The following is an 11,760-nucleotide window of genomic DNA, read 5'->3' as shown; positions in this document are numbered from 1 at the left end:
CCTGTGGTGGATTCTTATATTGTTCCTTTTGTGAGTTTCATCTTTGAAATGTGATTCAGTGTTTGGTGGGTTGTTGTCATCCGAACAATACGGTGATAATTATTTTGTTGTTTTATGATGAAATTTATATTATTTTTGTAATGTTTTTTTTTACCATTTTCTATCGCATTCAATCTTGTGGCCTTTCACTTTTGGATTGGACACTCATGGTTTATTATATTTTCCAATATACGGAGAATCTATAAGGATAAACTACTCCACGATGTTGTAATTGCGATGAAAATTTTCTGAAATGACGTGGCTTCAATGCGACATTACTGTTTTAGAATATGAAATATTTTCATTTCTTAAGTGCCTTCGATATTATTTAAAATGAAAAATCCTTCTTGGAATATTTGATTATTTGAAATTAAAAAATATTACTGATAATCACAGTGGATGGATTTCAACCATCGACTGATTAGACAAGGAAAACCAACTACTACAAAGACATTACGGACTAATAAAATAGCGAGGACAACGACCAATAAATGAAAAGTGGGACCGAATGGGAACAAAATTGTGCCCAAGTGGGACCGAACCTCCATTTTTTCAACATAACGATAAGTTGGTTGCCGTGGAACAGTGTCTACAAATTTAGAAATGGACTTATTCCACGTTAAAGTTGTATTGCCCATCTTGCCCATGGTATATATTGTAATAAAGTTCAGATTTTCTTGTTGTTGTAAAATGGAAATTTCTGTACTATACATTTGCTAAGTTCTGAAGCGCTTATAACGAATAGCAGAAAAGTTTCTGCGAAAACAGTCTGTTGATCAGCATAGTTGTGCAAAAGCAAACATACAAGAATGTAAATCAGTAACAGTAAATGTAAAACGCAAAAGCTATTTAAAAGCATCGTTTGCAAAGTCTAAAAACAAATATACACATTTCCAGGTTATAGCTAAATGCTTTCTCTTTAAAAAATAGTAAATGCTTTTTTATGTCCATATAAAGTATTTTAATGGTGATGCACCCATATTTGGTCATGACTTGATAAACAACAATCACCCAATCCTAGATCACAGCTGAATAGCTAATCAAATAGCACAGTTATTCACCCAATCACTTATCAAAATAGTTAGCTAATAAAATAGCAGAAGTCATTAGCCATTTAACGCACAACACAACGACAACCAATCAGCAACCAGCCAATCACAAAAATGGGTCGAATTATTGCGGATGAGTTCAGACTAAACCTTATTTATGCCATTTCATTGATTATGCAATTCTGATCAATAATTCTACTTCAAAATCTAATAAATTAATAAAGTAGGTTAATTGAACTGCCAATTACTGCCATCGGCGAACAACCAATCAGAAAAATGAGGTCAAAGTTTAGCGGGCGAAATTGCAGTAAAGCATCAGAGACTGGACATTTGACTACTGGTTGTTTTGCAAACAAGCTGCCAATAAAAATCAGCCGCTTTGGTATCTCTGTGTCACATCATGTTCTTACTTATGAATGCTGGTATTGAAAGCTGAGAGATAGATGATAGTTTGCAAATTTTTGCTGCTTTAACATCAGTGTTTATTACAATCGGAAATAGTCGGGCGGCAGTTTCAAGTTAACAACGATTAAAGAGAGACCAGCCTCAAAAAAAAAATTACGCTTTACTTAGCCGATCAGTGTGTTGATCGAAAGAGGAAGTAATGTTTCACCAAATGTGCACATGTTGGAAATTGTAAGTCAGTCTATCATTGAGGTAAAATGAAGATGCAAGTGGTTTCAGAAATAGAACTTTTGAATAGACATTATTCTTAATAAACATTGCTCTTTTGAAGTGTAATTGGCGGTTTATGTAAAATGGAAGCCAGAAACAATTCAAAGAGCCCTACTGAAGCCCTAAATGTGCACATCTATGGCGAGGTAATTTAAATGCCAGAAACATGAAAGAAAATTTCGAATCCAGTTTCAAAATATTTCACATTCAATCTTTGCCAACAACTCTTCACTTACTTATGTATATATTAATATTTGGTTTCGTTCTCATTTGGTTTTTCATGCAAACGAACATCTTCACCCCAATATTATAAATTCACTATGAATAGTATAATGAATTTATAAAATATCATAAATATATAGCATATATATTGAACCTTCTTCATCACATCATGTATATTGTTTGTTATTTTTTACCACAACAATATGCAGAATGAAAAGCTATGATCTAGAGGTAAACACATACACAAATGTATTTACTGTTTTTAAATAAGCACTAAATAACTAAGCACTAGAATATATTAAGCATCGGTCGTCGCTGCACGTTATGCGTAGTACATGATTTTTTCAACTCTGCTGTGCAGTGCAATTATGTTAGTCAATTTTGTTTTCACAGATTTAGAATTACTGCTGGAACTACTACTACTACTACAACTACTACTACTACTACTACTGTTACTGTTTTCATCAGATAACCTTTTCACTTGAACAGAATTGCTAAAAAATAAAATTCAATAATTCATTCATTTTTGAATATGTTATTTAATCAAACTTACAATGCAGCAAGAAAATGATAATGAGCACAGGCGCAAACTAAATGTGCAAAATGTACCGGTGCTGGTATACTGACAGAACGAGCACATCTACCATATATATGGCATAAATAGTATGCGATCAACTGCATTGCATTCACATCCATGTTGCTTTCATCAAACAGAACATAATATCGCGTCGGTGTACTAGTTCCCTGCAATTGAAATGAAAATAATAATAAATATTCAAAACATTTCACAAAGTCATACTTGAATTCCATGATGACTGCACAAAAAGAAATCATATTCATCAAGAGATGTCACTACTCTATCGATAACAGTACCAGCAGGGATGTTTTTCCCCCGTCCTCGTGCTGCAGCTTTATCATAACAAACAAATCGAGCATGATGTCGCTTTTGAACCACAATAAACGTTATTAACGGCCGGTAATTTGATGCAAATTTTTTGCACACCCGACGAAGAGCAAGCAATTCTTCTTCCAAAACCTGTTTAAAAAATGAATTCTTACTTTGCTTTAATTAATGATAGAACACAATTTCACCTGCTTGAATTGACCTTTCGATATTCCATCTCGAAAAACAATAATGTTTTTCAGTGCTGAACCATTAACATCAGAGTATTCCATTATTCGTTCAGAAAACTGATCAACAAAATCAGTGATCAATTCTTGCCTAGCTGATTGGATTTTCACCGATGCTTTAAATTTTGTAACAGTTACATCCCCGTTTCCAACAACCTTGAAATCAAAAATATTTCTCGAATAATTTTGAATAACAAAGCAATGAATACGCACCGCAGCAACTGATGGTAAATACGTCTCTACAGCAGATGGATGAACCACATCCACACCAATTACCAATGTATTATTTTTATACAAATAATTATTTAAACTAAAGAAAAATCTTTCATTTTAAACTTTTTCAAACGCATTCTTGAATTCAATATCTTACACTTCATCTTTCAGTAATTTTGCATTGATGCCACCAATTTTCATACTTATTTTCATCGCAATATTTAACATCGTCGAATAACTCTTCTTTATAGCTACATCACTTATTGTTTTCGGTAATAAACACTGAGTGACCAATCCAAAAGTGATATTGCCACAAGATTTCACTTGACCTTAAAATGGTAAAAATACGTTCAACATTAATAATATAAATTTCATCATAAAACAACAAAATAATTATTACCGTATTGTTCGGATGAAAACAACGCAACAAACACCAAATCACATTTCATGCCATCTCTGTCACATTTGCCTGCAATACGTTTGAATATCATTTCTACACTATCATTTCTTCCCGCTTGTTCAAAGCTTTTTGGATTGTCTGGCATTTGAATTCCTGTACTACGACATGTTTTGACAATTTGCAGACAAAATTCCCTAAAAATGAGGCATGCAAACAACAAAGCTGATTTGACTTATTTACACATTTTTCAATACTCACTGTAACATTGATACTTTATTTGGTGGTAGAAACGATACAAATGCGAATGATTCACAATGAGCAGATCCAAAAAATTTAAATTCATTCGAATTCCATGCTCCATCTTTTGGTGTAAGAATAATTTGCTAGAAATGTAAAACCAATTGTGAAACAAATATTTTTCCAAAAGTAGTGATTTCAACAATTATTATTTACACGTCCTCCATTTCCTTCACCATATTCCAACTTAGGCGCAGGCAAAACTCATCCACTAAAAATCATTGGTTCGCCTTTAATTGCAAAACCAAAATTTTTCAAGAATGGATCACTATTGAAATTTGATTTCTTGACCATTTCAACACAATTTAAAATTCGAGTAAGAGCGTCTGTCGAAGCATACTAAATGCAACAATTTATTCATTACTATTATCATTATTTTAAATCTCATTAACATACTCGAATTATAGAAGTCGTTTGACACGCTTTCTTAGCTTATGCTTATGGTTTTATGAAAAAATTTGTAATTTACAATAAAAACGTGCAACTTCCGTGTTGTTCTACAGCATTTGGAATCATTGGCTAGCAACTGCTTACTTCAAAATATGAATAAAATACACATACCTCTATAAAAATATATAATAAGAGTATATGTATTGATATATGATATTTTGATTTTAGAAAAAATTTTCCGCTACCGGTATTTTGGTTTGTCTGACCCCGTCACTTTATATCTTTAATATTCTTCTGATCCCACAGTTCTCAGTTGTATATCTTATTTCTTCGACTTGCTTTGCCAGAAACTGTCGTCTTTTTTTGAAATGTCATGAGAACAATCATTCAAATTCTATAAAGTAAAGAATTCATTGCGATGTATATGATGAACAAATACTGTCTACAATACAAACTAGTTTTTATCAACCTGATGATCTATTATTGCTTATGCTATTATTTCATTTTTTCATATATAATTGTGTGTTGTTAAATATTACTATTATCTTGAAGTCGATAATAATTTCATAGGAATAATTGAAAACAGATTATTAAATATGTGACGTTATGCCTCAAAGGGTTCTTGCGATAAGCAATCAATTTTATTAGAATGTTATAATGCACAAAGTACAAGAACAGCTTAGTGATCAGTGAAAGAATAAATTTTAGAATAAAATCATACTTCCGGAAGTGATAAGCTAAGCAAATTTACAACTGTCGCATTTGCGTTTTGCAAGTTGTTCAGATGTGATTCAGGTTTCCAGCAATTGCTTCACGCACTAAAGCTTAGCAACACTTCTGGGTAAAATTCAGAATTTGTCTGGAAAATCCTAAATGTAGCGTCAACAACTTTAATTTATTCACAAATAACGCCAACGTCAGTGCTGAGGCAGATGTTCAAAAACAAGAAATTGATTAGAATTGACGATAACAAAGTGACCAAATTTGCAATTTTAATATTTAAAATAGCCAGAGGAAAAAATTTTGACTTTCAACAATGGTTGAACAAGAACGCAAAATGTTCATGTTCAAAAGTATATACATAGTTTATTTGTAATTGACTAATTTAGAAGTTAATCAAGGAAAGATGTGAAATCTAAATCAAAGATTATTATAATAACAGCAATTGGCACGATGCTAAATGCATCAACATAATGATATACTACAGACTTGTAAAATTGAAGTTGAATTTCAATAAAATTGTCAGATTTGAAAAATTCAGGAATTTATTTTGTTCCACCATGAGGCAAAATATTAGGATAGACCTGATTTCCCCCAATGAACTCTGCCTACTTTTCGCAGCAAATGTCATTGGTTGCTGCTCTGATGCACGCAACTAAATTTCATTGAATTGAAACATGGTGTTTGCTTATGAATTTGCATAGTGACTGTCAGCGACGTGTCCTGTTAGCTTCGGCAATTTATAGTTAAGCAGTCCATTCTCAAGGCAACCTAATCGGATCAGACTGACAACCAATGAAATTTAGATTAGAAAAAGTAGGCGCAGTTCGTTGGAGGAAATCGATCCTAGTACCAAAGTATTACATAGCAGCTCTATTATGTGTTTGATATGTTTGACATGATCATCAAATTTTCAATAGCCGTGCATTTTTGACCTGGTAGAAGTTGGTGATTAATAGCAGAAGTGAAAAAAATTGGCAGGCTTAAAATTCAATAAAGAAAACACGTGAAATCTATACCAATGATTTTCATAATAAAAGCAGCTATCGAGATGGAACATTTACAAAATGGTAGAACAGAATCCTATTCTGGAATTCTATCCAGAATGCTGTTCACAGTTAGCACTCACTGAGTTTTGGCATGCAATACCAAGTAGGTACCAGCGGTCTGGTGATCTTAAACGACATTGGTACATCTCCATGTAGTTTTGACGATTTAGTTGAACAATATGACGTACGTTCCGCCGCAAACGGGTGATGTTCCTGCTGCCTGGTGGTGCCGCCTCGGAAAGACCGCTCTCCAGCGAACTCTCTGGTGTAGTACCGCTTCATCCGGTCAGAGTGTTCCACCAGTGAGCGGCACTTTTGCTCCTGGTGACGCACCCGGAATGTTTGTGACCCCATTACGTACATTATCATGTAGGGCTCTTCCCAGCCGAGGTCGAGCTTCCGTCTTCTTGGCAAGGCAAACCACACAAAGTCGTTCTGGCGGAAATGCGTCTCATTTGCATAGCGGTCGTACAGGCACTTCTGTCGACGCTGCTGCGTTTACAGGTGGTCCTTCAGGAGCTCGTGCACACGGTCGATGCGCTCTCAGGTTTTCCGCATGTATTCCGGCATCCTTTGGGTTTCTTGCTCCTGCGGGTTCCCAATGTGCACGTCCAACGGTAGCCGCAGCTCTCCGCCATACATGGCGATAGCATGCGTCATCCCCGTGCTCTCGTGAACGTTGCTGTTGTACGCCAGCATGACAAACGGCTGCATGTCGTCCCACTGGTGCGGGTTCCCATCGAACATGATGGACAGCATGTCGAGGAGCGTTCACATGAACCTCTCCGCTTGTCCATTCCCTTGCGGGTGGTATGCAGAGAATCGTGTCTTCCTGATGCAGAACAAGAGGCACATCTCCATCACCACTGACGCTTCAAATGAGCGACCTTGACCGCGATGTACCTCTCGACCAACAAATTGGCCACGCCCAGGGGCTGCTCGACGGCTCCACAACGTCTCGCCTCAACATTTCGAGCAGGAGAGATTCCACCTGCGTTCGCTGGTAGTGGGCGATCCGCGTTGGGGAGCACCGCCCTGGCTTGGCGTCTCCGGTGCGAATGACGTCCCACAGGGTCTCCGAGTCCCGCATAAATTTTCCGTCCGCTAGGGTTACCGCGGACCCAGTGTCCATGAGCACGCTGTATCGCACATCTCCCACAGAGCCTTCCACAGTCAGTATTTCAATCTCAGGGCATCGTGTGTCAACGGCGTTAAAGGTTCAGGCAGTACTGCTTCCCCTGGACGTTCGGTCGTCAGGGAGGGGGGAAGCTTGGCAGACCCTACAAATGTGGCCCGTTCTTCCGCATGTCCAACACGTTCTCCGGTCTTTCTTCTCCTGCCTGCGTCGCTGCTGGGGAGTCGCTCTCTTTGCAGCCGCAGTTATGTCCGTCATCAGCAGCTGCTTCAACTGCCGCGCCACTTCCGCCAGTTCTTCTCCAACTTCCTTTCGCGTCGTTACCGGGGCAGCTATTGCCTCTGTGACGTCGACCGCTGGCTGCAGGTCTTCCTGGTCAGCGTCTGCTTTGACTGAAGAGACGCTCTCCTTGAGCACGGTGAGCCCTGTCCAAATGCGCTCTTCCCGGGCTGTAACTTTGATCGCATCCGTTAAACTATACGTCCCGCTTTAAATTGTTGCAGCAGGGTCTTGGCGGCGTACCACTCAGTCCGGTAAACGCCTTCGTGAACAGCCAGCGTGAGTGACCAGCATAAATCCGCACGCTTTCACCCCGTTGCTGTTAACGCCGGAAAAACTCAGCGGAGAACCTCTCTTAACCGGTGCGCACACCGAAGGCTTCCAACAGGGCTGATTTCAGTCCATCGTAATCGTCCGTTACCTGGACGTGCATAGCCCTCATTACGCCCGGCACCTCCTCATCAGTATGATACTGAAAAAGGGAAGCTCGTCTCTCCGGGGCTATACGGGAGGCACAGAAGTACTTTTCCAAGTTTTCGAACCAGGTCTCCACGTTCAATGACATGGTAAGTATCTCTGACGGGCTAATCCATTCCGTCCCATCGATCCTGCCGCGCTCGCCATTTGTAGAGTTCGTCGATGCTACGTGATTTCACACCATCGCGAGTGGTTAAGAGTTTATTAGACAAAGCACAGAACAGCGAAAACAACAATGACAAAATAAGAATGACGGAATAACAGCCGCACCGCTCACGATCACCGGCTTTCGATCAGGCGTCCCCTACTGTCGATGTCCTACAAAAATGTGGGCGTGATATGCAGGTACAATTTCACAGTGGCCGTCACAGTCAAATTGAAACACTGTGTTTGCTTATGAATTTGCATAGTGATTGTCACTGACGTGTCCTGTTAGCTTTGGAAAGTGAGAGTCAAGCAGTCCATTCTCTAGGCAACCTAATCTGATAAGACTGACAACCAATGAAATTTAGCTTAGAAAAAGTAGACGGAGATCGTTTGGGGAAATCGATCCTAGTACCAAAGTATTACATAGCAGCTCTATTATGTGTTTGATATGTTTGACATGATCATCAAATTTTCAATAGCCGTGCATTTTTGACCTGGTAGAAGTTGGTGATTAATAGCAGAAGTGAAAAAAATTGATTGGTTTAAAATTCAATAAAGAAAACACGTGAAATCTATACCAACGATTTTCATAATAACAGCAGCTATCGAGATTGACCATTTACAAAATGGCAGAATGTACAATCCTGTTCTGAAATTCTATCCAAAGTGTTCACAATTAGCAATGACTCAGTTTTTGTATGCAATACCAAGTAGGTACCAGCAGTATGGTGATCTTAAAAGACATTGGTACATCTCCATGTAGTTTTGACGATTAGTTTAACAAAATGGTGGTACGTTAATTTATCAGGAAGTTTAATAGAAACGTGAATGGGGAGTAAGCAACAACCAGATTAATGTCTTCCATAATCAGCAAAAGAGTGAATGGCTTTCGTGAAGTTCTCAGTTTTGTTGATTTGGAAGTAGAATATAATTGGAACGTTGAAAACAATGGGCAGACACTTCCTCACGGAGTTGTCGTTATTGCTGAGCGTCTTGCTCATTGCTTAATGCTGTATTCCTAGTTGTGATATTTGTTTGCGTTTAAGTTACCTACTATATGTTGTTCTTGTTGATTGCTTGTTGATGAAATGAAGAATTCATGTTGAAACCTGAAATTCATTATACTGTATTACTGAGTGTATATATATATATACAAATAGGTAAGTGTACGTGTGTGTGTTTGTCAAAGTACCTTGCGTGATAGTAAAACTTATTTCCGTTAATTTCTTTGTAGTGCTTCTTTGAATCCTCTCTCTAGCTCTTGTGTTTCTGCTACTTGATCTTAAGTCTGTTGTCTTGATTTACGTGATAATACAGATCGAACTGACCAAAAGCTCAACATACCTGAACAATGAATGATGACTTTCAAAGAATTTTAAACAGCTCATAATTAACTTATTTGATGAAATTTAATTTTCAATAATGAAATTATTAGTTTACAAAAAATTTGCGCAAAATGACATTTTTCTTTTGTATTAATCAAAAATACTGTTAAGGAACGTGATAGCTGCCTATCTGGTTTTAAATGCCATTGCAATTTTGTGAAGTTAGAATTTTGCATAGAGTTAAAGTTGTTGTTACAGACAGTATGAAATGATTGATACTTGACTATCGAAAGTGTACTGTAATTGTATTGTCGTTGTAATCGTGGCAACAACGTGTGATCGAGTAGTACTAGATTTGCCATTTTTGAGACAAGCGTGTCGCTTTTTGTATTGTATTTGTGACTACAAGAGTAAAGGATTCACTTTAACCCTTGTATTGAATTGACGCGTTCGACGAATAGTTCTCTGTGAACTAGTTGAGCGAAGCTTATCTAAGCTACTAGAACGAACTAATTGAGAGTTCGTGTAGACAGACGTAATAAGTTTATTACTTCGCTGGGAGAATCGAATTCCCGCCGAATCAAATACAGTCCATTATTAACCTGAGCGTCGAGCTGCCGACAACAGAAAAGTCAGTAACATTTGTATGTTGAGATATTAGACAGCAAAGCATTAACCAGAACATTTGCTTGTGTCACATAGAATCTGCCAATTTCTGGTAGTTAATTGTTTTATTCCTTCTATTTGCATATAAATTTATTATTTTACTCAACTGCAGTAAAATTTAATTAGATTTCTAATTTTAAAAACCTTACAATTTTTTAATATATAATAATTAATATTGAATTGAAAGTATTAATGCTTTGAATTGAATCTGAAAGCTGATCACTGATAGAAAATGAAAAATTAACAAATAGAACGCATCAGACTGACAACCAATGAAATTTATTGTAAACACGTAGGCAGATACAGGTTGTTAAAACCTCTTTCGCTCAAGCCTGATAATCTGAATCCGCTACCGTAACTTGAGGTTGTTTGGTTAGTTGTGACGTCAGAGTCACGTTTTTACGCGTGAACATGACTGAGCAATGTGATCGTGTTGTTGGTGGCGTGTGAATGAATGATTGCTTTGATTGTGTCTGACTGTCTGTGCTTTTGATTTGTATTGGTCATGCCTGAATAAATCTCAGCTTCTGTGTGTTTTCTTGTTTTCAAATTACAGCTCAATTTAAGCAAATTTTTTAAGCCTGAGAAGGGCCAGCGACTCAGTTTGTTATACTCAACTGTCTTGCGCGCAGTTGTATTGAACTTGAAAATCATCAACCTGATTATTCTCAGCACAGGTTTTACCCTCATTCTGTATTGGTTTAATGTGGTACAATAAAATGACAATAACAGAAATTGTTTCAAAAACAATATTTTTATGGAAAGTTTGTAGAAATGATCATCATTATTTTGAACAACCTTAGAATTTGAATTCATTTAAATATTTAATTTCTCAGAAAAATGATGCTTAATCAATGGAATGTAGCTGATGAAAACAGATTGAAGTGGTCCTGAAAAGGACCGTTGGATTATGAACAAAATAGGCAAAACAAAGTTAGGCGCGTTCACCCCGTATACGACGAGCCAACTGAACATCCTTTGGCATAATGGTGACACGTTTTGCGTGAATAGCACACAAGTTTGTGTCTTCGAACAGGCCAACCAGGTAAGCTTCAGCCGCTTCTTGTAAAGCGAAAACTGCTGACGATTGGAATCGCAACTCAGTTTTGTAATCTTGAGCAACTTCCCGAACCAAACGCTGGAATGGCAGCTTTCTGATCAACAGTTCTGTACTTTTTTGATAACGCCGAATTTCACGAAGAGCCACTGTCCCTGGACGATAACGACGTAGTTTCTTTACTCTATCAGCATTGGTGGCAATCATCCGAGCCGCTTTAGTGGCCAACTGCTTACGTGGGGCTTTTCCACCAGTACTTTTGCGAGCGGTTTGCTTAGTACGCGCCATTTTTACTCGAAAACTCTCAACTGAGAGCAAAATAAATGTTCACTCCTTTATATACATAACTGCAATTGACCTTTAACTGTAAGTGGTGAACTGAGTTTTCAAAAATGATAAGGCTGGGGAAAAAGGCGGGAAACGATTTGCGATGGAGGTTTATCGCTTGCCCCTTTCAGCTTACACAGTTTTTAACAATAATTTCAAATG

The 11,760-nt window shown here is 37.5% G+C and overlaps 1 protein-coding gene across 1 annotated transcript; it reads right to left on the bottom strand.

The window, feature by feature from the left end:
• Positions 1-2,219: 2,219 nt before the first annotated feature.
• Tsp_09108 (histone H3, embryonic) lies at positions 2,220-11,559 on the bottom strand. Its single transcript, XM_003382219.1, has 8 exons — positions 11,149-11,559; positions 4,183-4,365; positions 3,988-4,112; positions 3,730-3,923; positions 3,330-3,426; positions 3,078-3,272; positions 2,785-3,021; positions 2,220-2,479 (listed from the first exon to the last, which is right to left on the bottom strand). Exon 1 carries the CDS (start codon positions 11,557-11,559, stop codon positions 11,149-11,151), a length of 411 nt encoding a protein of 136 aa, XP_003382267.1. The 3' UTR covers positions 2,220-2,479; positions 2,785-3,021; positions 3,078-3,272; positions 3,330-3,426; positions 3,730-3,923; positions 3,988-4,112; positions 4,183-4,365.
• Between the last annotated feature and the right edge of the window lie 201 nt (positions 11,560-11,760).

This window comes from Trichinella spiralis (genome assembly GCF_000181795.1).
Source record: "Trichinella spiralis strain ISS 195 chromosome Unknown Scfld1, whole genome shotgun sequence".
NCBI classification, from domain to species: Eukaryota; Metazoa; Nematoda; class Enoplea; order Trichinellida; family Trichinellidae; genus Trichinella; species Trichinella spiralis.
This window is presented reverse-complemented; position numbering and strand designations above follow the sequence as displayed.

Bases quoted from the DNA above. Each gene is read 5' to 3' on its own strand.
- Tsp_09108 (XM_003382219.1), bottom strand. From the start codon at position 11,559: ATGGCGCGTACTAAGCAAACCGCTCGCAAAAGTACTGGTGGAAAAGCC.